The 26405-nt window shown below is 36.1% G+C and overlaps 1 protein-coding gene across 11 annotated transcripts in view; it reads right to left on the reverse strand.

The window, feature by feature from the left end:
• Nucleotides 1-26405, reverse strand: part of TBC1D5 (TBC1 domain family member 5) — a 328319-nt gene that overhangs the window by 76193 nt on the left and 225721 nt on the right. For all 11 annotated transcript variants that reach the window (XM_065666027.1, XM_065666031.1, XM_065666023.1 and 8 more), the window contains one exon: nucleotides 5337-5479. In XM_065666027.1, coding sequence (XP_065522099.1) covers nucleotides 5337-5479 — 143 coding nt within the window. The remainder of the gene's footprint in view (nucleotides 1-5336; nucleotides 5480-26405) is intronic.

Here is a 26405-nt window from a genome sequence, read left to right on the forward strand (position 1 = left end):
AATTTTCAGCATGTTTCACTTGCATGTTTCACTAAAGTTTATAATTTAGTTGTAGTTCTATTTGATTTTATCTGAATCTATGTAGTACACTCTATGGTTCTTTGCTTGTCATTGTCTTCCTTTTCTTTCTTCTTCTTTTTTTTTTTTCCCAAATCAATCTAATTATGAGTGCAATTATTAAAGAAATCTTTTCAGGCAGGTCTATGTAAGCTACTTCATTTCTTTTGCACCATCTAAATCCAGGCAATCCATCTGCCACAGCTGTCAAAGCAATGCCTGCTAATGATGCTTGCACTCTGCAACGTAAAGGCAGCCTCCAACAATAGCAATTGTAAATAAATTTTGAACAACCTTTGCTATTCTGGTAACTTCAGCTGTAGTAGCAGACACTTTCAACTAATCAGGCCTCTCCACCAGAAAGGATCACTCCAAATACAAAATTATTTTGAATCAATAAAAGGCAATATAAAGGACTGTTTTGTGGACAGAAAGATTTAAATGTTTTACTTTTTTTCTTTTATGCGAATAAGCCTCATATCCTTCTGTACCTTTTTTCCCTCAACAAGAGGATTATGGGGAAAAGATGCAGGACTGGGCAAAATGAATAATTATAATCTGTGTAGGGAACCACTTTATCATCTTCATTTCTGTTCCTGATCCGACAGCTTGTAATTTCATACATCTGCTTTCATTTGTAAAGCACTCACTTATCCTACTCATTCTTTATCTGTTCTGCCTGTTCTTTTCCCTACCCTTTGTTTTTCTTGTTCAAATCCAGGTATGTGTTTTTTCTTCTTGAAGTCACAAAGCTGGCATAATGAACACAATACAATGGTCTCCGTCAGTTCTTTCAAAGGAGTATAATACTAGCACCACATCGTACATACCCAATCAAATTCTCATACGTAAATCAAATTTAAGATACTGTACTGCAGTTATGACCATGATGACTTTTGACCAAAGAAATAAAAAAACTGAAAATTGATACTAAATTCTAAATGCTTTTATAAACGACAGGTAGTAAGACGAACACATTTCTACTTCAAACAGATCAATATGTGTTTTATTCTGCAATGTAAAATGGATTAAAATTATTCTTTATTTTTCCTGGAAGAGTTCTTTACTGTCTCACAGATATAGAGAAAAGTAAATATTAAAAAAGCTAATTTACTTTAGCGGTGCAGACTTGACTCCTGACAAAAGAAATGTATTTTCACCCACAAGACGTTCACCCTAATGATTAATATTTTGAAACGTATAATAGTGAAGCAATTAAATAATGGCAGAGGGGGGAATCAAATTGTTGCGCAATGACCTTTGCCCCCTCTGATCCCTAAAAGTTAAATTTAAAAATGAAAATTTACTATCCAAAGGAAGTTAAAAAAACCTTCACTGAGGAAGGTCTGCTCACTTTTATTTTATATTTAGGGTTTTCCTCACATATTCAGCTGTCCCCTTTTCCCATAGAAATCTACAGAAAAGAACATCGTTGCCAGTGTGCTATTTGCTGGGGAACCTCGGGTTAAAGGGATCTCTTTGCTGAAACACCTCTTGGTACCCTTTGTTTCAGAATGATCTGTATGCTGCCCATGAGCTGGCAGCATGTGCTGCAGCCCACAAAGCCAACAATATCCTGGGCTGCATCAAAAGGAGAATAGCCAGCATGTCCAGGGAGGTGATTCTGACCCTCTTCTCTGCTCTCGTGAGACCCCACCTTCAGTCCTGTGCTCAGCTCTGGGGCCTCCAGTACAAGAAGGACATGGACCTGCTGGTGCAAGTCCAGAGGCCACGAAAATGGATGGAGCACCTCTCCTGTGAGGAAAGGCTGAGAGAGCTGGGGTTGTTCAGCAGGGAGAAGAGAAGGCTCCAGGGAGCCCTTATTGTGGCCTTTCAGTACTTAGAAGGGGCTTATAAGAAAGATGGGGAGAAACATTTTAGTAGACCCTGTTAAGGTGAGACAAGGGGTTACGGTTTTAAACTGCAAGAGGGAGATCTGGACTGGACATAAGGAAAAATTCTTTAAGGTGAGGGTGGTGAGGCACTGGAAGAGGTTGCCCAGAGAAGCTGTGGATATTTCATCCCTCAAAGTGTTCAAGGTCAGGTTGGATGGGGCTTTGAGCCATCGTCAAGCGACGCAGTTAAATGTCGCTGCCCATGGTATGTGATTGGACTAGACTGGACTTCCAACCCAAACAATTCCATGATTCTTGTATTTTCAGAACAAAGTGTATAATATAATCCAAGAGAGTGGCAGTTTTCTTAAAAATTATAAAGAAATAGCAGTAAAACAAAACAAAGACACCTTCTCTGAATATGTCTATCTGATTTAAAAGGATTTATAAGAATCAACCATAGGAAAAAAAGTTTCTGGAAGGAGATTCTGTGCAGTAGAAATTTATCCACTCTCAGCAGCAGCTGTATGGTGGTGAAATTCAATGGTGAAATACCTCACACTGGTGCCAGCTGCCTTGTATTAAGATTGGTGCTTCTGTACCTGTGCTTTTCCTTCACTAATTGACTTGGTAAGAGTCACATTTGGATCCAACTTCTACTGTGAACACGGCTATTCTTCAAGTGAGAACACAATAAAAATATACTTATTTGAACACTGATCAGCCAAAATTAGATCCTGGTGCAATAGTGACATTAGTTTTACAGGTCTTACAGGTTTTTTAATTTTTGTTCTTCTTGAAGGAAAGGGAAGTATATAAATTACATGTATTTTTGCACTGCACCCTCTCCTCCATTCTGATTTCATCAGCAACTGCATATACACCCATACGGGTGAAGAAGAACTAACGTTTTCATGCTTCTGATTTGACATATTAAAAAAGGATGTTTTACATGATTTTTTTCCCAAAGAAACCCATAAGATAATTTATTAAAACTCACAGATACTTTGGTACACAACCCCACACTTGGCTTGTGAGGATTATCACTCCATGAATAAAGCTGTGCTTGGATACAGATGTAAAACTGATCAGAACAGTTTACAGAATAGATTATATGCATATGTATATAATGTACAAACATATATAAATGTATATGTATAAACATATAATGTTTAAAATGTGTAAACAATAATTAACCCTTCCCTTCAAATAATATATTATCTGAGTAACAGACGATTTCAAAGCTAAAATAAAATGAAAAAATATAGCAGAAACAATACCTTTTAAAAATCATGTCCTTGAGAACATAATAAAATAATATGGAAAAAAATCCATCAACTCTTAAACCAGCAACTTCTCCCCCACCCTCAAATATGTTGGTATAAAAGAATCTGAAAAATTGAAATTTAAACTTCCAAATACTTTCAGTACTGTATTATTATCCGTGCTTATATTTGACATTTTTAGAACATCGTATGTTAGGAGCTCTGTTATTATTCCTATCGTTTTGAAGTTTTTAAACTGAAAATTTCCAGAAGATTTATTTAACATCACTGCATGTTTTGAGCTAACATTTCCTTTCACCAAATAAAGAGAAGCTTTTAGAAACTTAATTTATTAGAAAATGTTTTAAAAAATATTGTCCCAGAACTTTGAACTCCATTTAAAGCTCGTATATCATCAATGAAATAGTGAGGAAAAATGGAAAACTTTTCTATTTCATATATACAAGAAAAGCTTTCTTGTAACAAAGCAAGAACTGTGGGAATCATTATAGTTTGAGTATGACTTTGAAAATGTATTCAACTTTACAGTATTTATGACTGGGTGTTTTGTTTCACCATTCTATTATGCTTAGGGTAACTAAGTCCAACTATAGAACAAAAAGTTACTTATTACAGAAACATATTACGTATTACAATTACAGTATAGTATAAGTATTAGCTGCTCTGATGAGATGTCTTTGCATCTCATTTGGGCAAATGTACTCCACTTTAAAGCTATTTACTACTCTATTTACTAAGCCTGGGGATTTCAGAGAAAAGAGACTGATTTCATACAGATGCCTAGAACACATTTTTAGCTCACATTTTCAGCTACCTTATACTGATACTTCTAACAGGAGCACCACAAAGCAAAAGAAAAGAAACCCAGAACAACATTCCCTCCCAGAAAGATAGAAGGTGCTTACACAGTTCTAAACCTTGGGATTTTTTTGAAAGGGAAATGATGACACAAAATAAAACACGGATGCTAAGAAACATTTTTACATGCATGTGCACTACATATATATTCCAAAATTTTTAAAATTATTTCAGGTTACTGCACATAAACAAGCCAGATTTCAATTCCAGAACATAATGACCTGGAATTAGATCATCCTGAAACAGCAGCATTAATTTTGAACCTCTAAACTGAATTAAATGGCCACTTCTTTGAGAGAGAAGTAAGGTAGTTCTATATGCTGCATGTTTATTTAGAAGTAAGTAAAAAAAAACACATGAAGGCAGGCAGTGGAACGACAGTATGTGGAAAGTATATCCACGTTATATTTTCAAGATTGGGCCCTAAAATAGGAACCACAGATGTTGAAAACTTCATGTGTCCTAGAATACAAAACTGTGTCAAATATGTGACCCTGTTATAACCTAAAGCTTACAGATTGTATATATTTAACTCTGAACAGCATGCTACAGAATTCATATATTTAATGACAGACATACATCTTGCTGCAAAACGCACTCTTTGTTGCAGAGAAGTTGTATACAAAATTTTATGAAAAATACGGTGCAACAGAAGTAAATGTCTCAATCACTGCAGATCTTCCTTCTCCCATTCAAAATTATATAAGGTTTTCCACACTTTTGTGATTTCTTGTTTGTCCCATATTAACATAGTTACTGGTCATCACTAACTGATAAGAATTCCCCTTTGCACATATTTTAGGTGTACTAAAATAAGATGAAACAGTAACTTTTTAAAGATGCCACTTTTGTACATAATAAACATATTTTGTAATTCTTACTTATCTCTGCATTTACATTTACTTTGAGATATGCCTTCGAAAATTATAGCTCATTTTCTTGTGCATTTTCACATTGGTCACAGAAGAACTGGATACAAGTATTTCCAGTGTCAAAGGCAGCTTTAACTCAATTCATCAGCTTGGTCAGAAGGTGGAGCTCTATACATATCTGTATCACTTACTGCACAAAATCTGCAACTCTATATAAAAACACAGAACTACTCAGAAAACAAACCTTCATTTAACTCCAAGATACAATTTGTTTCATAAATACAGCAGACCGCATCTGATAATAAGGGGCTCCTCTCCTACCATTTGGAATGATTTTCAATATGTTAAAAAAGTCACAATGAAATGCAGCATTTCTTAAATCTTAAGTTTGCATTTTTTTAAAAGATTGAAAGATTTCTGATACTTACAGGCATCTCTAATATATAACAACATGGCTACAAAAATGTAGTCAACTAAATTCAGGGTGATACTGTCAGCAAATAGAGCGTCCCAGACAACCAGAAGGTCCTGAAGTGGGAATTCACGTCCAAACAGGAGCCTTACCCATCGCCTGAAAAAAAAAACCCAGGAAAAGAGGTGATTTGTACTTCTCTGTCTTGCCAAGTATGGTAAAGTCAGGATACATATCCCAGGATACAGTCGAAACATTTTACCAGAAAATTTTGCAAATGCAGAGATCTGTGATAACCACTTAACTAATTGTATTTGCAGAAATGTTACTGTGTCTATTGATACATTACAGACTATAGAAGCTTACCTAATACTGTTATGTGGATAAACCTCAAAGGACAAAACATATCAATCCTATATACTCTATTTTATCTATTTAATGTGATAGTGATCAAAGACACAAGGGAGAAAATGTTAACGCAAGAATAACCTGGAACAGCAAAACCAGGAAGGGGAAGCCAGTGGTTTATGAGAAGCCCAGAAAAGCCCAGTCAAGAGAAAGGCAGTTCAGTGGCAGATGCCAACCAGCAGTTAAGATGGACTGGGTCACGCTCACTTTCAAGAGGCTTCCTCTCTGTTATTGATGACAGTGTTTGCAGCTCCATGTAAAATGTTCTATGGATGCTACTTTGATTAAACCTAATTTAAATCTTTACCAGATTTAGTGGCAATCTGCATGTAGACTATACAGTTCATACCTGTTCATATCTGTGCTGTTTTCATACATAGCAAAATATGAAAATCTATCTTATTAAATGCAATATTTACTGGAGTCTTGAAGCTTGAGATAGTAGAAGAAAATTATTTCTCAAGATTTCTTATTTTCAGTTCCAGCTCTTACACCGACTTACTTGCTGAACTCAGGAAAGAAACTTTCCTATCGCAGAACAGACCTGCTAGCTTTGTACCTTTTTAGGCAGGATTATCTAAGGTCACATTTGAAAGAGCTAAAGAATAGTTAGTAACATTAATCCTGAAATAGTTATTATGAAATGGACTTAAAAATAATGAATTACATTTTTAGCTAGGATATGCAAATTACTACGCATGTGCAATCTGTTTATTCAGTGGCAAGAAAAGATTGATTGCAAATTTCTGCTAAGCAAATTAAGTCATTCTTTAAAACTCAGAAGAATTTCTAAAAAGGAAACTAGAAATTTCATCAACATTAGTTTCACTTCTAAGAATTCATGTTTAACCACTTTTGTCCCAGAACTCATTGTTGGCTCAAGGCATCTGGGTTTTTTTTTTCTCCTGACTTCAGTAATAAAAGTTCATTTTTAGACAAATGAATTCCAAGAAGTCAGTTGTGCACAAGCTTTTAAGACAGCAACAATCTGTACAAAGAAAACTGTCATAAAAGAAATTCAAATGGCCTGTATTGTGCATCAAGGTTTTGTTCACTAAACTTTTATTCCCCCTTCCACTGGAACCATATGTGTAAACTGCAAAAACATCCATGTGCAGATCACTACTCATTTTTCACCATTGCAAGACATGCTCTCTTTTAAAAGTGGAAACACGTGATTTTGACAGGCATTGTAATTAAAAAAGTCACAATATTAGCAATGACAGAACACAAACTCTGTATTCTCCTCTCTGATCAACCCCCTTTCATATGAGGACTTATTTTCAGGCCTCGGAAAGAGAAATCAGAAGAACTGTTAACACAAAAGCAAGGCTTAGCTAGTGCATTTTACACCATGTCTGTTCTGTCTAAGGGATTTTACCATATAGTGGCACATTACCCTACAGTGCCTAGCCTACAGGAAACTATTATCCCATGGTGACACAAACATTACCCAAACTCTGCGTGAAGCCTATTACTTGCATTAACAACCCCTCCCACCTGTAAAACTGCAACTTTCAAGTTACACAAACTGTTAGGCAAAGAAATTTCAGCTAAGCTTGAAGCATTTGAGCTGACTTTGCCTGCAACTACCCAAATCTCATTCAAAAACCTTGGTAAAAGTCTAATACACTTCAAGGGAAAAAATAAACCATGGTGTAATGGGATTTGTTATTAGTCTTTTATTAGAAATCTCTTTTGCTCCTTTACTACTTCATTATGTAGTGTTAATTGTTTGTAGATGCAGGTTTATTCTGCTCAAGCAGAAGTCATTCCTTTTTTTCTCCTGCTTTTATATTTTCTCCTGTGAACATTAAATCTCAGTCCCCAGAGGTATTACGTTTCACAGATGTAGACTGCTGAAGAACTGGACTTCTTTTGCAACTATAATATTACCATTAATTATTTGAACCTTCTGTCTTAGAGGGAGTCAGCAATTCATACTGTTGTAAATGCCTATCTACTAACTGCTCTCTTTCTTCAGCAGCATTTAGCTCATAGCATCTATAAACTGAGGACCCTATCGCCTTGCTGCCATATGGCAGGACTTCACTCAGCTTTTATATTCATAAAAAGGGATCTTAATTCCTTAAACTAGGTGTCCACGCTGAAAAGCTGTCTTTCAAACTAACATGTTTTTATTGCTTTTATAAATATTTGCATAGAATTTAAGACATTTAATAATTGCATTGGAAATTATACACCTTTTTTCTTCTTTCTTTTTTTTTTTTTGAGATGGCTGTCTGTGGTTTAATTATTGTTCTGTCCTGTTAATCTTGCCTTACATCTGTTACACCTGCAGACTGCGAGGCTCACAATAGTATACCTTTTATCACATGCAGTAATACAGTAATTCATATTTTACTAGGCACACTTAGCAATTAAAATCTACAAAAAAGAAGGAATACAGATTCTTTAAAGCCATAATACACCAAGATACTACATACATTGTAGAATACGTAACTGCATCTTCCACTTGTGATTCCTATATAATTAAACCAATATTCTCAAGAGATCAGTAATTACTAGCAATAGATAATGATTCATTAATGACCTTACAATATAGGAAAAGCAGGAGAAAACTGTGCTCGAGTAAATCCATTAAATAAGGCAATGATCCACTCTTACCAGTTTTAAGTAAAACCACAACCATTTTTGACTGAGATTTACAGGACAATTCTCCAAGCATCAATAAAATCAACCTGTTATGTGTTACATATATTTAGCTGGTTATCTTCTCTGTCTTCTCGGAAGGCAGAGAATTCCTTTAAAAACATTAAATAAGCCTAAGAAATGGTTACAGATGAGGTGATACAAACCATTTAGGAGTGCTTATGAGGATGAAACACCACAATGAAATCAGCAAGAATAAGAAAAGCTATAACACCAAGAAAAGAAAAGCATGACTCTGAAGATACCTCTAAATGACTAAACCTAGGACCTACAGCTTGTCAACCAGCTGCTCAGAAATTCTACTGGAAGCGCCTGTTTTCAGCCATTTATACTTTTGCTAAACTTAATCTTCAATAAAATGTGCACTCCAAGCATCTTCTTAAGAACTGATTTTTTTTTTTATTCATTGATACTATTAATTAGAATAATGTTAAAAAAATTCAGCTCATGCTTCCCCAAGCATTTCCTTAAGAAGATCTAGAATCAAAACAACAAGGTGTCTGAAACTTTGTGATAATTCTTTGGTTGACCTAAACACAGCAGAGTGCTGATTTCCACAGTGTATGTTCTGTTTCGTCCTCAATCTTGCCACCAACCCAACAGTGCCATCCCATCCTTCACCCCAGCTGCATCCTCCTTCCTGTGTGGGAAATGCAAAGGTGCCTATCATCCACCTGCACCGGCTGGTGAAACTTGAATGTGATGTGGGGGAGGCTGTTCAGCTAGTCTCCAATACTTGCAAACTCACTAGTGGGAGTCTTCCAGAGAAAGAGAGGGTCAGAAGGATTTTGCAGGATGTAATTTCATTTTCAGTGCAAGTTTTGTTGGGTTTTTTTGTGTGTGTGTTTTTTTTTTTTAATAAGAAAATTATTGAAATAGACTGTAACTACTGAAAGGAACACCATCGTCTCAAAACTAAGCACTCGCAAACTGAGAAATGCCAAAATTGACATCAGTTGTTTACTGACTGAGAAAATGATATGTAAGCTCTGTCTCTTTAAACTCTGTCATGAATTATGTTTAAGCAAACATTTGTAGCCAGTGCAATTTACTATGTAAAGTCATGGTCAATAATTTAGGAGAAAGGGCAGACAGACTTGAGCTGTGATCTGCTTGTTCAAAAATAAGACACCAAAAATGGATGAGCAGTGACATTTGTTTAACACTTGCCAAAGAACTTAAAGCTATGTGGAAGATAATTATATAGTTCAATACCTGCCAGCAAGAACTACTCTGGCCAGCAGTGATGCCTGTACTACATTTCAGGTATCTGTGTTTCCAGCCCAAGGACACTGGGTGGGCTACAGCTGAAGGCTGCGTATCTCTGTGGCTGTCCTGCAGAGGTACCGAGCAGCAGGCAGGGCTACTAACATGGGGGCTACTGCTCCCATGGTAGCACTTGTCAATACTTGCATGGATGAGAAGAAAGAGCAGAGATAACTGTAAATACACAGCAAAAGCATCCTCAAAAAAAAAAAAAAGAAATAAAAAAATCCATCTGACACCAGAAACTCTCTCAGATTTGTAGTTGCCAGAGGCAGTCAGAGGGGAGACACGCAAATTCAGTCAGAGGATTTGTAAGGTAGTTTACTTTCTTTTAATGATATGAAGAAGACCAATCAAGGCAGGCTTAAGCAATATTTCAGTTTAGACCTGTTGCATAGTCCATTTCTCCAGTGTTCTGTCTCCTTTCTTCATAAATCCTGGTTTGATTAAAACTCTTGTGGCTTTATACAGTTGAGGGATTTTGTACTGAAAGTCCCAAAGAGATTAACAAAACCTTCAAATGATACAATACAGCCAAGAAAACATGCCCAAAGTATAAACACGAATTGTTCTTTCAGCCACTCTTTTACAAGGGTCTTGTGGAAGGGCAGTACTGCTCATGGTGTGTGAGAAACTTAATGATCAGAGATGAGAAGAAAGGCAAAAAAAAGCTAAGTGTAACAATCAAGAAAATGACATTTCTAAAATAAACAAAACCTCATTAAAATCCTTTTTTTTTTTTTTTTTTTGTCAGCACAGAAAGAAGCATGTGAAATCCCAACAAAGCCAAAAAACTGGTAGAAGTTATGTAGGAAGCTTTTCAGACTTTCAGGGATTTATAGAAACCTCTGATGTGTTCGATCTAAATGTTGAGAATTTTACACACAGTATACCCTCATATGCACACTACACGTAAAGGATGTACAGTAAGATATTGTTACAGCATATGTTCCATTTTTTTGCCTTAATCTACTTAACTTGTGATGGGAATGAAAACAGACATCTTGCTAAAAGATGTGTTTACTTCAACCATAAATTCAAATGTTAATTCTGGATGTATTAGATAAAATTACGTGGCCTTTGTCATTCGAGAAGGCAGACAAGACAACCAGATTTTCCTTAGGCTGTAAAACATTTAAATATTATAGATTTCTACCACATCGTCCCAAGCACTGTATGTTGATCGTATAAAAGTGTGTGTGATAAGGAGGAAGTGTCTGCCAGCATCTAACAAATCATTCAGCTTCTCCTTAGGCTCAGAGATAATACAAAGTATATAAAAAAGATTCTTATGTGTGCACACACACCTGCCTTATTCATTTAAGCAATTTCGGGTTTGTACGTGGACTACTATTCTGCCAGAGAATGATACGCATGCTTTAGTGTGACTGTGATTTAGATGGGACTGCAATGTCCTGCACTCCCATGCAGGTTGTTCATTTAATCCAGCTTCTACTGTACTGGTTGCATGAAGCTCTATTGGCTCTACTGCTGGGGGGCACAGAAGGTAGGCTATTGCTTTTTGATTTTTTCTTGTTCAAATTCTGTTCGGTTTGTGGTCAAATCCATTAATTGAGGGGTTCTAACAATTATATTAAAACCCCTTCGACTTTAGAAACTATGATAAGATCCACAGACTTTCTGTTCCACAGCTTAGACACTGGGGCTTTATGCAAAGGCAAAAATTACAGTGTTTGAAATGAAATCAAACAAAAATGAAACTACACATTTACATTATGGACCATATGGGTTTCAAACTCTACCATATTTTTTCCCACAGAAAAGAAGTATTCAAAATCAAATAACAATAAATGTTCCTTATTAATATAAATCTACTCAAATGTAGGCTAAGCGATAAACAAAACTACTGTACATAGTTTACTTTGTTGGCTTCTTTCCACTGAGGAAAAAGGTTTTGATTTGTCCTATTAAAACCTCCTGCTGGTCTACATATCCTGACAATTTTTTATAGTAATTACCTTATCAAACACAGACTTGCAATCTCCTTAAAATAAATACTTTTAATTTAATTTTTACAAATAAATGACGTGAGCATCTAATTGTTATGTGGATTATTTCCTTTCCCATTTGGTTTCTGTAAGATTACTGGCAAAGATTACTTGGTTTTGCATTTAAGAAAAATTCTTTCAGTTTTTGGCAGACTATATCCATTTCCTTATTAAAGAATGTTTTTCTTTATAAAAAAAAAATGAATTCCTAATAATTATCTCTCACTTCGTACTGTAATTTACCCTTTGCAAAAGCATTTACCGCCATCTTAAGCCAGACCAATTGCAATATACTTACAGGAATGCGCTTAATGAAGAAGGTGCCACATGCAGTAATTAAACAGTAATGTTGAATAGTTTTAGAAATATTCTACAACAAAACCACCGGAGAAAATGGCCTGAAGATGTGGTGGTCTTCCATACTCAAATCTGTAACATTCAGATGTTATTACAAAATTCTTGGAGTGCTATCATGTACAACTGGATCTGATTCAGCGATTATTTGATGAAGCCCTATCAAAACAGGCATTCAGAGTAATTAAACTTATAAACCTGTATAATCTTGTGTTACTCTTCTGATTTTGCAATAATCCATTTCTGTAAAAGCTTGAATCTAAGTTTATTTGTAACAGTAATTATGGAATAATACATTGTAAGACACAATGAATGTTTTCATTATCAGTGCCAATCTCCATCAGTTTTAGCTTGCTGTACTGGCTTGGTTAGATTACAGACACTTCCCCTTTCCATTTCATCATTCTAACATTTTCAGAGGCTATTTTGGTTTTTAGATACTACAAGACTGTAAGCATGCAGAATAGGAAAGAATAAAAAACCCCTCACGAATGAGTCTGCTCAACTAATTTGAAAATGGATTAAAAAATGGATTTGCTATGTATCAGAGGCAGCCTGCAACTGGTTTTTCAATAACACTAGAAACTTCAAAACCAGAGCAAAGAACTTGAATGTGTTTAGAGGAGAAAACAGAAACAAGTTTTCCATATTTTCAGCAGAAAAGATGGGAGAAACCGGACCTTTAGGTGGAAATTTACATTGTAATGTAAGTCTTAAGTGATGGGAGACTTGCACTGAATGTAGCATTTAATTTAAAGAAACTCTGTGCAGTGGGAGAAAAGTACACTGTTTAGTTTCATTTCCATTCCTCCTAAACATTACAGAATCACAGAATCACAGAATCCCAAGGGTTGGAAGGGACCTAAAAAGATCATCTAGTCCAACCCCCCTGCAAGAGCAGGGTAACCTACAGTACATCACACAGGAACTTGTCCAGGCGGGCCTTGAATATCTCCAGTGTAGGAGACTCCACAACCCCCCTGGGCAACCTGTTCCAGTGCTCTGTCACTCTTACAGTAAAGAAGTTCTTCCTGATGTTAACGTGGAACTTCCTATGTTCCAGTTTACACCCATTGCCCCTTGTCCTTAACAGTTAAAATACTTCAATTTTATGATTTCATATACACAACACTCTATAAAAGCTTAGTAATTAACAGCTATTACAAGGACTGTATTGACATTGCTAGCTTGTGTTTGCAGTAAATACGACATTCAGTTACTGGACTGTAACAATTTACTGACCATTCATTATTGTGAACGGTGGATAAAACTGTTGTACTCCAGTAGTTACCTACAGAAAGAACGATCATAATGAAATACTTAACATAGTTTCAGCCACTGTTGAATCTTTAAGGGACAGAAGTTCAAGACATCTGTCAAGATTTTAAAAAAATGCTCTTTAAGTTGACAACAAGTATCACGGACCAACGCTGAGGCACCCATTTTTTAAATGTTGGTCAAAATACAGAGGTAACAACATGAAGGGTCCAACTGTTATACTACGACTCATTTAGAAATTATCCGGCCTAAACTACACTTTTATTCAAAGGAAAATTACTGAAGAACATTGCTATGTTTCTACAAAACAACTAAATTTCAAAAGCTCAGGCAATACTCAGACTTAAAAACCAAAATTCAGTGTGGTAAAATTATGGTGATAACCCCAGAAGAACCAGAGGGGAACTGCTACATTCTACTGGAAAGAAAACTTTGAAGTCAATGATAAGCACCTCTTAAGTGCAAGGAGTATAGGACTTCATCTCTGATACATATATAAACCCCTAATTTAATGACCAATATCTATGTTCATAAGAGAAAAATTTAAGGACTTAAAGGTGTGCTTACTGAATTCTTACTGCTCTTTGCCTCTATGTAATTAGAAGCTACAGTCCTAAATACTGACGATGCATGTGCATTTTGTTTTGAAAATCACTGCAGAGTGGCAAAACATTTTATGTTTTTAACAAAAATAATTACAGGTGAATGATTTTAAACACTGCTCGCTGCAATAAACCCATTGAAACAAAAGAGGCACTTCTAAATTAGTGAAGTTCCTACTGATATCAGCTATTAGCAATTAGGAACTCCACCCCCCAACTTTTCCATCTTTAAACAGCAATGATTAAATTTGGTTTTAAAGTGGAGAAATTATATTAGAAAACAACTCTCAGTGTTGCAATTAAAGCACAGTTCTTAAGATGATAAAATAAATTTGCTAATAGCTTTATCCATTGATTCAAGATACACACAGTAGGTTTAAAGGATAAAATGATCTTTTTGTATAATCTGTCTTTAAAAGAGGAATCTATAACATTTTACTGTCCTTTATTGTTAAATCTTTCTACAGAGGTACTACATTTCTCTGTAGAATCCACTTGGACAAGACTTAATCAAAAAGACATGCATGTCAAAATAAAATGAAGAGAGATGATTTTGTTAATAGCTCTAAAGTAAACAAATAAGAACTGATAAGACATTATTAAGTTTATATTCTACTTCCTTATGACAATTAACTAAAATGCCTTTTCTGTCCATAAAAAAATCTGCATTTGAGCCATCTTTCTGTTACTTTGTATTAAAATGTTAAGAAAACTTCTTATTTTTTTTTCTGGTACGCTAAATAAAACATATTAAAAATTTCAGATTCAACTTTTTTTTTTTTTAATTCTTCAAAAGCTATCTGCCTATGTCCAGTAATGGAATTGTAACTGGAAAACCCATTGTATTCAAACCAACAAGGCAACATGCCTTTTGTGACTGTACCGCTAGGTTAGTCTTCTTTTTCTTTCTAATCCCATTTCTCTACCACAGGTGTTTTTTGGTATTAAACAGAATTCATCTGATATTGAAGACAGTTTCAGGTTTTCATAGTAAAATTAAGGATGGTAATATACTCAAGAATATGCATTATAACGTAAAATGGTAACTTTAAGCTAATTATATTATATATCAGATTGCCTCCTTTATCTCATAAAACTGCATAAATATACATCAAACATATCTGAAATAAAAGGACATGGCCCTTACAAAGCGATAAACTTTCAGTTGGGTTTAAATCAGAAGAAATTGAAACTGATACTTTGATATAAAGAAAACAAAAAAACTTATTAAGCTATTTAGCAGCCATGCTCAGAACAAAACAGGCACCAGTAATGAAGACTTTATTAATACCAACAAAATCTTACCATACATACTTTTTGCAGAAGCCTTATTTTAGTATTTGGAAAAATTCCTATTAATTATGCTGAATATGAACACAAGACCACCCCAGATAAATAAATTCCTTGACGATGAAGGAGCAAGAAAAATGTGTAGAGATAAGACATGAAACAAATGAAAATAATGAAACAAACTGAAAACCCCATTAAGTGCTTTCCCCTTGCAAGTCAAAATTAAACAGCAATAAACCTAAAAAGGACAGAATTCCTACCGACCACCTGAACCCAGAGCCTATTTTTGAAAACCTCTTTATAATTAAGTACGTAATGTTTTAAAATCTCCTCATGGCTCTCCATTCCAGAAGATAAATTTATTTATTTTTTAAAATGAGGAGAGAAGATTTAGATCATCACTGAATTCAATATTACATCTATCGTATGCTCTAAAACTAAATTAAGAAGCTGTTCAGAGGCCATACATGCAGCAGTCCATTTCAATCTATTAGTCTGGCTAAATGCCTTCATACATCCAGTGAAGGGAGTCATCATCATCAATCTGCCAGCTTTAGTGACCAGTCAACTACATGTTGATGTGTGCATAGAGGAAACACAAGCGCTTCCTCCCTGCTGTCTTACATAACATAAACATAAGAATCAAGTGAGGCTGTTGTAACAGGTAGCACACAAAATTATTTAGCTGCTTAATGTAAATAACTGTGCTAGAATTACCACTTTATTTATAACCTTAGTTCAAAGGCAGAATGTAAGTTCGAAGCCCAATTCCATTACCAAGCAGGGTAAGGCAAATAAAGAGTTAACTTCTTTTGCCTGCCAAGCTAACTGCACCACTGTTATCCAGAGTCTTGCTTTCATTTAAATTGTTTAGCACAAAATTGCACACTTTCAAGTTGTTCTATCCTTTAAAAAAGTTGCTTTATGTATTAGTTACAAGAACAGCAACTTCAACTTTTGTGAAACAAACTGGTGAAGTTTTGTGCTGTGTAGTGGCAGCCTTATGGGAATACCTCATCTTTTCAAACGCACAAGGGCTTAGTGGTCTCATTTAGCTACCTATGTGCCCCTGCAGAAGCCCTGCTAGCAATAAAATACTCTGGTGGCAAAGAGCTAATTCATTAATTAACCACAGTATTTGCTGGAAAGGAAAGCACTAAACAACGCTGCACAGAAAGTGCAATTGCAGTTGTTCCTGCAGGTCCCTGTCTGCAGTATGTGCGGCAGAGGCAAGCAATGCCTATGCTGGTTCTAATTATTCCAATTATCATGGCACACTATGAAAACTTGATTAATAACACTGAAGATATTGTTGTGGCAATTAGCCATATGGTTGTGGGACTTTATTCTGTCACGATTTAGCCATTAGCATCTACTTATGTTTGTCAGAACAGAGCATCCGTGACAAGCTGGAGTTCCGCTCACCTTGCCGAGTCCCCGGTGAGCAACACCAGAGAAATGTTTATTCCTGGGAGCCCCGTGCCTGAGTAAATTTTTCATGTGGCATCCGGTCTGACTGGGGACAAATGTCAAGCAGCTTACGCGACGACCCATCAAGCCAGGCTCTCTCTGCAAAAGGTACCTTGTGAATGGCTTTTCAGGCAGACTTCTTTCAGGGGAGGATTTGACCAGTAAAATTAGTGTCAAATGTCTTGTGTTCAGTGTTTCCAATGGTTAGCCATTCAGGCAGCATGCACTTACCCTTATTTAGAAGTGATGAAATGCTCTATTATGATTTTATGCACCTATGAGTTACATATTACCGTGTGCTTGAAATGCATACCTCCAAGCAGAGGGACCATGGGGCAACACTACAGTCAGGTTGGTCCGCTGAACTGACAGCTACACAAGCTGACAATTTTTATGAGACATCTTTTTAAAACACAAAGTATATGTTAAGAAACAACATTTATTTTAATTGTTCTTCCTTTCCATTTTGTGGTCAGAGTTACTGCACATCTCTGAAAGTTCACCTCTAAGACATGAGTAAAAGCTTTAAAAAAATCATTAATAATGGAAGGCTGTCTTTTTTTCCTCCTGAAAGCATAGCAGTAGTCTTACCACTTCTCTAACATTTCTTGCAAATCGGCTAAGGCAAATGTGTTTATATTGGCACGTCACTCAAAATCAAAATGTTTGCAATCAAAGACAACACCAAACTTGACTAGTTGTCCACAGTTACGAATCAACAAGTTAGTCCTTATTAAAAGGAGTAGGAAGCACTAAAGAATTAGCATCTTGCTGCACAGGGATGGTGTATATACAACTGATGAAAGCACGCTTACCTATTTTGGACATGAGAGGAAGAAGCAATAAATCAAGTTTTGACAGTAAAATGACACTATGTAAGAAGGTTTTAAGAAGCACATAACTTTAAGAAGACCCACAGCATTGTAGAATTTCATTGGCTACTGTCAAGAAGAAAAGTAAGAATTGCTATTTTTCATCTATTTTTTTCAATACATCTACCTCCACCCTAACAGTAGCTTTCCTTTTATAGTCACCGTCTTCCATCTGTATAGACCTTTTACATACTGTGAGGAGACAGATATACCGTTTAAAACCATAAAAGTAATTGTGAAGAAATAAAAATAGAGGACTCTGAGCAGGTGTAGTATTTTCAACTAAATTTAACTCATTATTTAATGACAAGAATTTTAGTTGACATCTGGGCATAAAATTTGCTGACAAACGTCCATGTAAGAAAACAAGAATGATGTGCACACCTCAGTACCAACAGGGATATATCAGCAAAATAAAATTATCGGCAAAAGGGAGGGATTGGATCTGCCAACATACCAACTTTTACTGGAGAACTAGTTTTAAGGCTGAAAAAAAAATAAAATTCAGTTAAACCTTTTTACTCTTTTGATTGAGATGATCAAGTTTGTTTTTAAATAACAGTGTCTGTGGAAAATTATATACTGACTGTCCTAGAAACCCCATCTGTGCACACAGACATTCATATGTGGAAAGGGATCTGGTATAAAGAAGGTAAATAATTCAAAGAGGGAAACAAGGAAAGGAATAAATACTATGAAGGAAAGAATGAAGAGATAGACAAGAGGGAACAGACATTTAGCTGGAAGGGAAATATCAGTAAGGATTTTTTTCATAGGAGGTCTGGAGAACAAGATGGATGACCTAAGGGATAATTTGTGTGCAGTGGGGGTACTGGGCTCAGCCTGAAGCCTGTACAATGGATTCAGATTTCCCCTTTTCTGTAGCAGGTGCTGCCGCAAGGTGAAAGCTCAAAGCTGAACTAACTGTTCTCTCCAAAGGGGTCTGCAGATCCCCCCCTGCCCACCACATGGCTTCTGGCTTCTGAAAGAAGAACCTGCAGCTGGAGATGTAACCCTGCAGAGGGAGCAGAACCACCGTTTTCCCTGGCTGCATTCTGCTCTTTGCCATGCTGAAAATCTGCTTTCTACTTTGCAGGCCATTGCATGAAGGCAGTGGCGATTACAGTGAAACTAGTAATGGAACTGCAGACTATCTGGTCTGACAGTTAAAGATGATGCATTCATTTTCTGCTTGTTATCCAATCACAAAGTTTGGACATAATATAGTTGAATATATGCTATATTTTAAGTTAGTACTGAATACCTAGAACAAACTAGGAGTATAAAAAAGAAGAACTATGCTATCCACATCCAAGGTCAAATCACACCCGTTCCTGAAATATGGAGATATCAGATAAGGCCATAATCATTCCTCCTTGGCCAAAGTAATTGCCTGCTAAATCTCTATGCTAGGAAGAAGCTCTGTCCTAGGAAAATATTTTGGCATGTGATGGAAGGCAATGCGGGATAGGAAACCTGAGAGTTTGGGTTGTCCTGAGAGTTGGGCACACATCTATTGTCACACACATCTAGAACTGGCCATATGGGCACCAAAAGTAGAAGTCTTACAGCAAGCCATTCTTTAAACAACTCGTGTGTCCCAACTCCAGCCAATGTTGTATAGAGTCAGTGGGGACTGTTTCTTCACCATTTCTATGTTATTTGCACAGGCTTAAGTATTTTCAGGAACTTTGTACTATCTATATGTGTGTTTCTGATTATCCTTGGCACTGAAAACTTGGCTGAAACTTCTAGACCCTATTTTTCTCTGCTAATTCACTGTTTTAGTTTAACTTATTGTTATATATGGATCAAAACAAGCCACAGTGAAAAATACACCAGGTTGCACAGCTCTCTCTACCTCAAACAGGTGCTCCATACCAGAAATCAAGAAAATCCTTTGTATTATTTCTTACCAACCAGAAGTACTCCTCCAGCACAAAATTCTAGTTCAAATTTTCTGTATGCTTTTCAGAAATTTCAGGGTAGAAAAACAGACACTAAAAATCCCTCTACACTTCTCTGGAAGAAAATCTGTTGCACACTTACGCATCTGAAATAACAGATGTCTCAAAATGATGCTAACTTGAATGCTATTGTCCTCTTTACACTTTGATCTGTTTCCTTTAAACTGTATTTTAACTTCTAAAGAGAAGTATGTAATTTTCTGAACCTACCACTTTCCAATGCTAACGTGAGAGGTACACAAGGGACATTTCAGGATTGTTTTTAGGCAGCTTGAAAAAGGACCTGACATCCTAATTCTCTGGCATTTCCTACGACTGGCAAATGCAGATGGAGAAATTGTCAGCCTGATGGGGTAGAGGTGAATGCCTGTTTCAACAGAGGCATTTCCATGAATGCGGGTAGGCTCTTCTCCAGGTTGCTCCCTAGCTTTTAGAGAAAGAGAGATATGGGGAGGGATTTGATCAGCTACAAGATAAATGATCCCTAAGGGTAGTTATGAAGAGGAAGAGCTGGAGGCTAGCTGTGCATAAAGGCTAATTTATCTGACCATACTCTTCCACGCACTAGCATAATGATACCACAATGCGCCTGAAGGGTAAGAAGCCAGAAACATGCCTGGTGCTGCATCTGGTCTAGTGAAGCCAAATGCATTTGCCTGTTAAACCAACAGATCATCCCAGGCAGCACAACACCTAGTACTGAAAACCACCTGCCAGACAGACTGAAATACTCTCTTCAGTTTACGGGAACAGACTAGTACTCTAAAACAGACTGCGCTGATTTGTGATAACCTGAGCAATTTCTCAAGGCACATCTTCTCGACTCACTCTTTGCTTATAGTTGTCTGGGATGTAGATGGCATTTTACTGAAAGGAAATTACGCTATTGAGTATTTAGCTGGCTGTGACAGGTAGAATGTATATGTTGAGGAGGTGGCATCTGTCTCTGTCAGTTGAACCACGCTGTGAAACATTTGCCAATGACTATTATAAACTTTCTTGCTACCTTCAGTAGCCTTCAACAATCATAGATATATGATCCCACGCTTGCTTTTAAAAGGTCACTGTTTGGGATACCAATAATTTATGATTTTATAGTTCATATAGTTCATTACAGTTCATATAGGATTCATTATTATTATCCATTATCCAATCATTATAGATTCTACAGTTCACATAGAACTTACATGGTCTCCAAAGGATCTGTTCACAGACAGTTTAGAAAGCTTTTGATTTCCAAAAAGAAGCTGACTCAGCAAAAGCTCTGATTTGGATCAGAGAATCCAAATCAAGTCTTCAAAAGGGTTATATCCAAAGGTTCAAAGACGTTTATAACCTAAAACCCCACTTATACATGAAGGAACCAACTTGTAACACAAAATGACTGTAGCTATCATACTCAAATTTCAAATTTCAATTAATCTGTCTCGTAAAAATTATCTTCAAAAAATGCACACCATCTAAGACTTCATCTTGGCTTTGTGAGAATTTGTGGACTCTTGGGAGTTCATTTTGATTCTGTCCAATCATTAGCAACAAATCAACTGTAGGAAAGCACTTGGTGAGGACAGTAGGAACTATAGTATGGAGAATAAAAGAAGCAAGTGAAAACATCCATCTTTGGAAAGGAAATGTAACCCACAGTGTAAGGCACCAATCTAGGAAACGGGAGATACAGACGTAAGCAAATTAGTATCTCACTTTCCTCTCTTTATGGAAGATAAACATAATAACTTTCATCAGTTACTATGCATTAAAATCTTTATCAGAATACTCCTTATATTAAAAAGCAGCATTTTAATTTTATGATAGAACAATTATGAACAATAACTATTGTATTTAATGAATACGATATCTAAAATGGTGTTTTCACAACATCAAACCCAGAGGCTGAGATTCATACATATAAAAGATATTCTTTTCTTATCACTGCCTAAGACGAGTGAGGGCAGTATTTATCAGTTAACCTATCTCTATCAGAAAATAACAAAATGACACAATTTCTGATTCTGAATGTGTCCTTCAGAAATACAAATTTTACATATACACACAAAGAAAGGAAGAAAATGCATATCTGAGGCTATGATGGTGCACACTGTAAGACAATTCTGCTGGCAAAGAGGCCCTTTTAAGGCTGGTTGTTAGAATGTAGAGATGTCATTTTAGAGACATTAACAAGTTTGGAAATAAAAATAAATAAATAAAGACCCCCTCAAACCAACAACTAAAAGACACCAGTTTTATGGCACACTGCACTTTCTCTCAAGATGCATTTCAAAAATCTGTAAATTGCTTCTAACCCTAGTTAAAACCCACCTTCAATGCCTATCAACAAGCCTCTAGTCCACATGTATCAGATGCTGTTCAGATTCACTGACTGATAACTTAGTAATTAAATCCAAAGAAATCAACTCAGGTTTGCAGTTTGGTAGGTCTACTTCACAGATGAAGAAAAGCTTGTGTGTGAAAGCCTTCATACTTTTTCAACCATAATGGTTGCATAAATGAAAGGTTTTATTACTACTTACACAGCTTGTTTTGCTACATTATTAGCCAACCACACCACTGTGAACTGTTTAATTACTGGTATGAGTAAATGAAGCATATACCTTCAGGTATATATTTCTTGTATTTGGTCAGCAATATTAGCCAAGAGATGTAGTATAGAAGCATTTTTTCCCCAGGGACTCAGAGAACTTCCTGAAGTCCTGATAGTAAATATTTTCAAACTCTAATGATAAATTTATTTTAACAGCACCTTTTTATTGTCTCAGCCAGACAAGGGCTTTATTCATGCTGAACTTGCACTCAACTGATTTACCATCATTGTCTTAAAACTAAGACATCCTGCTACACAAAGGGCCAAACCAAATCTTTGAAGTGATTTGATAAACTTTTTCTAAATCAGTTTGCATTTACAGAAGGCAAAATGGTTCATTTAATTTTTGAGGTTATGCCCTTTCTATAACCTTTTGACTACAAATCCCCTCCAATTTAATGTTGATGGGTATTAAAACTCAAAGGCATTGAACCAATTGCTGTCAGTTGTGCCATTGCACAGATATATGCAAAATTATTAATGATGTGAAATGCAGATTTACTGAGATAGTAAGCAAACTCTTAATGGCAAAGATATAGGTGACTTGGGTGTTGATAAACTTATGCACCCGTATGATTAAGAAGTGGAGTGAAAGGAGGATGACAACAATACGTTCCTTACTATAAGCAATTTTGTACTTACTGATGATGGTGCAAATGAGACTGGTGTAGCTGCAAGCATGACATATGTTTCCAAGAACTGAGACTAGAAGAGGTCTTTTAACCAAGGAGGTACCAGGCAAATAAACCTCTCTCTGTACCACAAATTGGGCAGAGTACAGAATCAGTGAGTTAGTAGAGGCTTTAACTGATGTAGACACTAAATTTGTGGAGCTTAATGGCTTTTCTGTGTATAGTTACAACACTGAGTTTCGTTACCATGCCAAACTACTCCAGTATAATTCATTCGAGGTAAAGAAGAACGATGCTTCAAAGCAAAAATTTGAAGTTACAGTTAAAATTCAGGAAATGCATATACCTAATTCCTATCACTGTGAAATCCTAGTTCTGCATGTGTATCTCCTTTAGTTCTGATTTTTATCAAAATGTGCATAATTTTAACACTAACTTCTATGAAAATATGCATGATAAAACATAGCAGACGCATGCAGACAATTAACATATTGTATTAACTTCTGCATTTTTTACTCTTTATTGAATTATCTGTACTACATTAACTCTATTTTGCATTTTCTTTGTTTTCCTTTCACTACCAGAAAAATAATTTGGTTTAACAAATGTTATCTTAAATGGTTTCAATTGGATCAATTCACTTATCGTTGGGGTGAAGAACTGAGGAGGGGTCAGCATGTACCTTAGCTGCTAAAGTCAATTTTCTGCTAGAATGAGTCAAGAGAGCAACACTGCATCTGTTTGTATTGTTCTGTATTGGTAAAGGAAACTTTCTTTTTTCCTTTTTTTTATAAAACAAAAGCTTGGTATTTGTAAAAGCTGCAAGACTGTGGAGACCATAATCTAAAATCATGAGAGCCACAATTTTTATGACTACAATCTTCTTTTCCTGGTGTTCAGGCAGTGGTTTTGGGGTGGATTGCACTGCATGCGTTCTGATGAGACATTTACAATCTCCTTTATGCAAATTACCCCAGCAGCTGTTTAAGAGCCGTGGTTGTCAGACCAGGCAAGGAGAATGTGATTTGGTATGTCACAAATGGGGCAGGGCTTTATTAGGCTCTGCTAGAAAGTTTTAGCAGATGCCTTAGCAAAGATTCAGTGTGATCCTGTAACCCCATTATAACTTTATTGCTTATGAAAAGGAAAACACAGAAAGCTCCCAAATATTGTGGGGATTCTTGAAAATAAGCACTTCACACGATGCCTATTTCTGAATTAAATGTAAATAAGAAATGTAATCTTATCATTTAGAGTGGAAAAACCCCAATTTTCCTGGAAGAAATAACAGGCAGCTGAAGGAGTTTTCCTAGGGAAAAACCCAGCAATAACACCTTTAAGACTAAGAGAAAATTTTATGAGTAACCAATGAATACTGTTTCTCATCTTTACGAATCACTCATCATTAAGTTAATGCTACCATTTACAGGTATAAACATTAAGATCCTTTAAAAAGACTGACCAACGAAAATGCTACATCCAGTTTAACACTGGACATCCTGTGGTCTAGAGACAGAAGTTGTGCTTAGGACTGAAAGACAACCCCATCTCATTCAGTTCATTTCCCTATGATTGTGACTTAATGTATTACAGGTTTAATTTTCATTAAGATTAATCTTGTACTGCTGTTTCTTGTTCTTCTTATTCATTACACAGCTCCACAACCTCACTCCTATAAGAGTTGGCAAGAATTACAGCCCCCTTACAACCTTCTGATATTCAACACATAATTCTGAGGCCATTTTGTAACACTGTGCTTTTGACAACGTTCACTCACTCAGTTTCTTGCCCAATATTTATTCCCTGACACAATTCTAGAGACCAACTGTATCTTCTCACCATCTGTTTGACTTCACTATAAAAGTTAAACTCTCTTGAGCTCCTCTTGAAAAACAATGATGATCAGGAGAATGGGAAAGCTAGATGCTAGCAGCTATATTTTAGCAATTTGGATCATCTGTTTTTGAATACAGTTAACCAGAAATTTATATGGTCTTTCAGATGAGGGTTTACTACCACCTGTGCAATAGCACTAATACTTTCCTATCTCTTATAGAAACACAGGTAGCCTGACAGTATTTGTCTTTTACACAGTGTTGTGGTTTAAACCCAACCACAAACCTCGTTCACTCACTTCCCCCCCTTCTTGCCCTCCTCCCGTGGATTTAAACCACGACACACAGCTTATCAGTTTGGTGGCTTCTAGATATTGTGACTTACTTTAATCCTATTATTGAACTTCATGGGGAAGTAAAAAAACAATAGTAGCTCTCTTTTCTTCTGTCCTATTGACGTGTATTTTACCAGTTATGCCTCATCTGGCTGGGTGGATGGACATCACTAATATTGCCACCTAGTGACAATTTATAATATAAAACTGCATTCAGAGGGAAAACTATTTTTGAGTTTTTAAGCCTCTGCAAAAACATCTCAGAATACTGCAGACTGAGTTTTTTTAAACGCCAATAAGGTGTAAATTCTAAGTCCTCGAAAGAGTTACGTGATCAGTCCTTATTTGAGTCTATAAGGAGTCACAAGGACCGAGAGTTGGTAGAATTTGTGTTTTACACAAATACCAAAATAATTCTAAAACATAAATATATTTCATCATTTAGTTGAGTCTGTAGATATGATTACAATTGTCTGCTATTCTTCTAATAACAGTTGCAACTCTCCTTTAAAGTCTGGGCTAAGAACAAAAGAGTCCAAAGGAAACGGCTTGGAATGAAGAACCAGGGAAAATAGTTGTTTGCGGCAGAAGTTGAATTTTGACCTCAGTTATATTATTTGCTAGGGCAAATACTATAACATGTATGGCAGGCATCACAAAAAATCTTTCCAGCTGCCATTTGCAAATGTTAGAACAGTAAACTATATACTGAGACAGTTACGCAAAGAATAAAGTTTTACAACATAACAATTTTAAGGGGAAGCTCAGTATATTATCCAGGATAGTATCCTTAACACATCTGTGTTGCTTAGGAAGATATACGAAATTCCTTCTAGACTGAAGGTCCATGCTCTGAAAGTACTACTCCCAAAAGACAACTGAAAAGTAAAGGAAAAAAGAATCTGAGTCCACTTTCTGTGTGCGTAAACACAGTGCAGTCCTCCTAAAACCTGGCTGCCAAGGAAACACATTAGACCATGGACTGACAATTGATCACTGAGAAGAACCACTAACATAACCAGTAGAATTGAAGGTTTTTTGGTTTTTTTTTTAGGATGTGGGTTTTTCTATGAGGAACCTAGAAGTAACTGCCTGAAAGAGCTTCAAGACAGTATGATTAAAACCAGAAAAAGGCAACAAGTTAGGGTTACCAGTTTAGAGTCTGTCCACAGTTTTCTGGGTATACTTTAGTTATGAGTCTCTTCAACATTTGTCTGAACCTGGCTTATTGTATTTGTAAAAGTGTCTGAGTATAAAAAACTACCATCTTGAAATTACCATGATAGCAAAACACCATATCTAGATTTGAAAGCCACTGCATCAGTTTCCCAAATCAGTTTACTGGATGTCCAAATGTACCTGCTTTACCTCTAGGCAACACCTCTCCATCTGGAAGCAATGGAACTCATCTAAGTGTGTATTTCAACCTGCAAAGAAAAGGCAGGTTTTTTTCAAGCCTAGTTCAGTAATGGTAGCCCCTTCTACATTCACACTG

This window comes from Lathamus discolor, chromosome 2 (assembly GCF_037157495.1).
Source record: "Lathamus discolor isolate bLatDis1 chromosome 2, bLatDis1.hap1, whole genome shotgun sequence".
Lineage (NCBI taxonomy): Eukaryota > Metazoa > Chordata > Aves > Psittaciformes > Psittacidae > Lathamus > Lathamus discolor.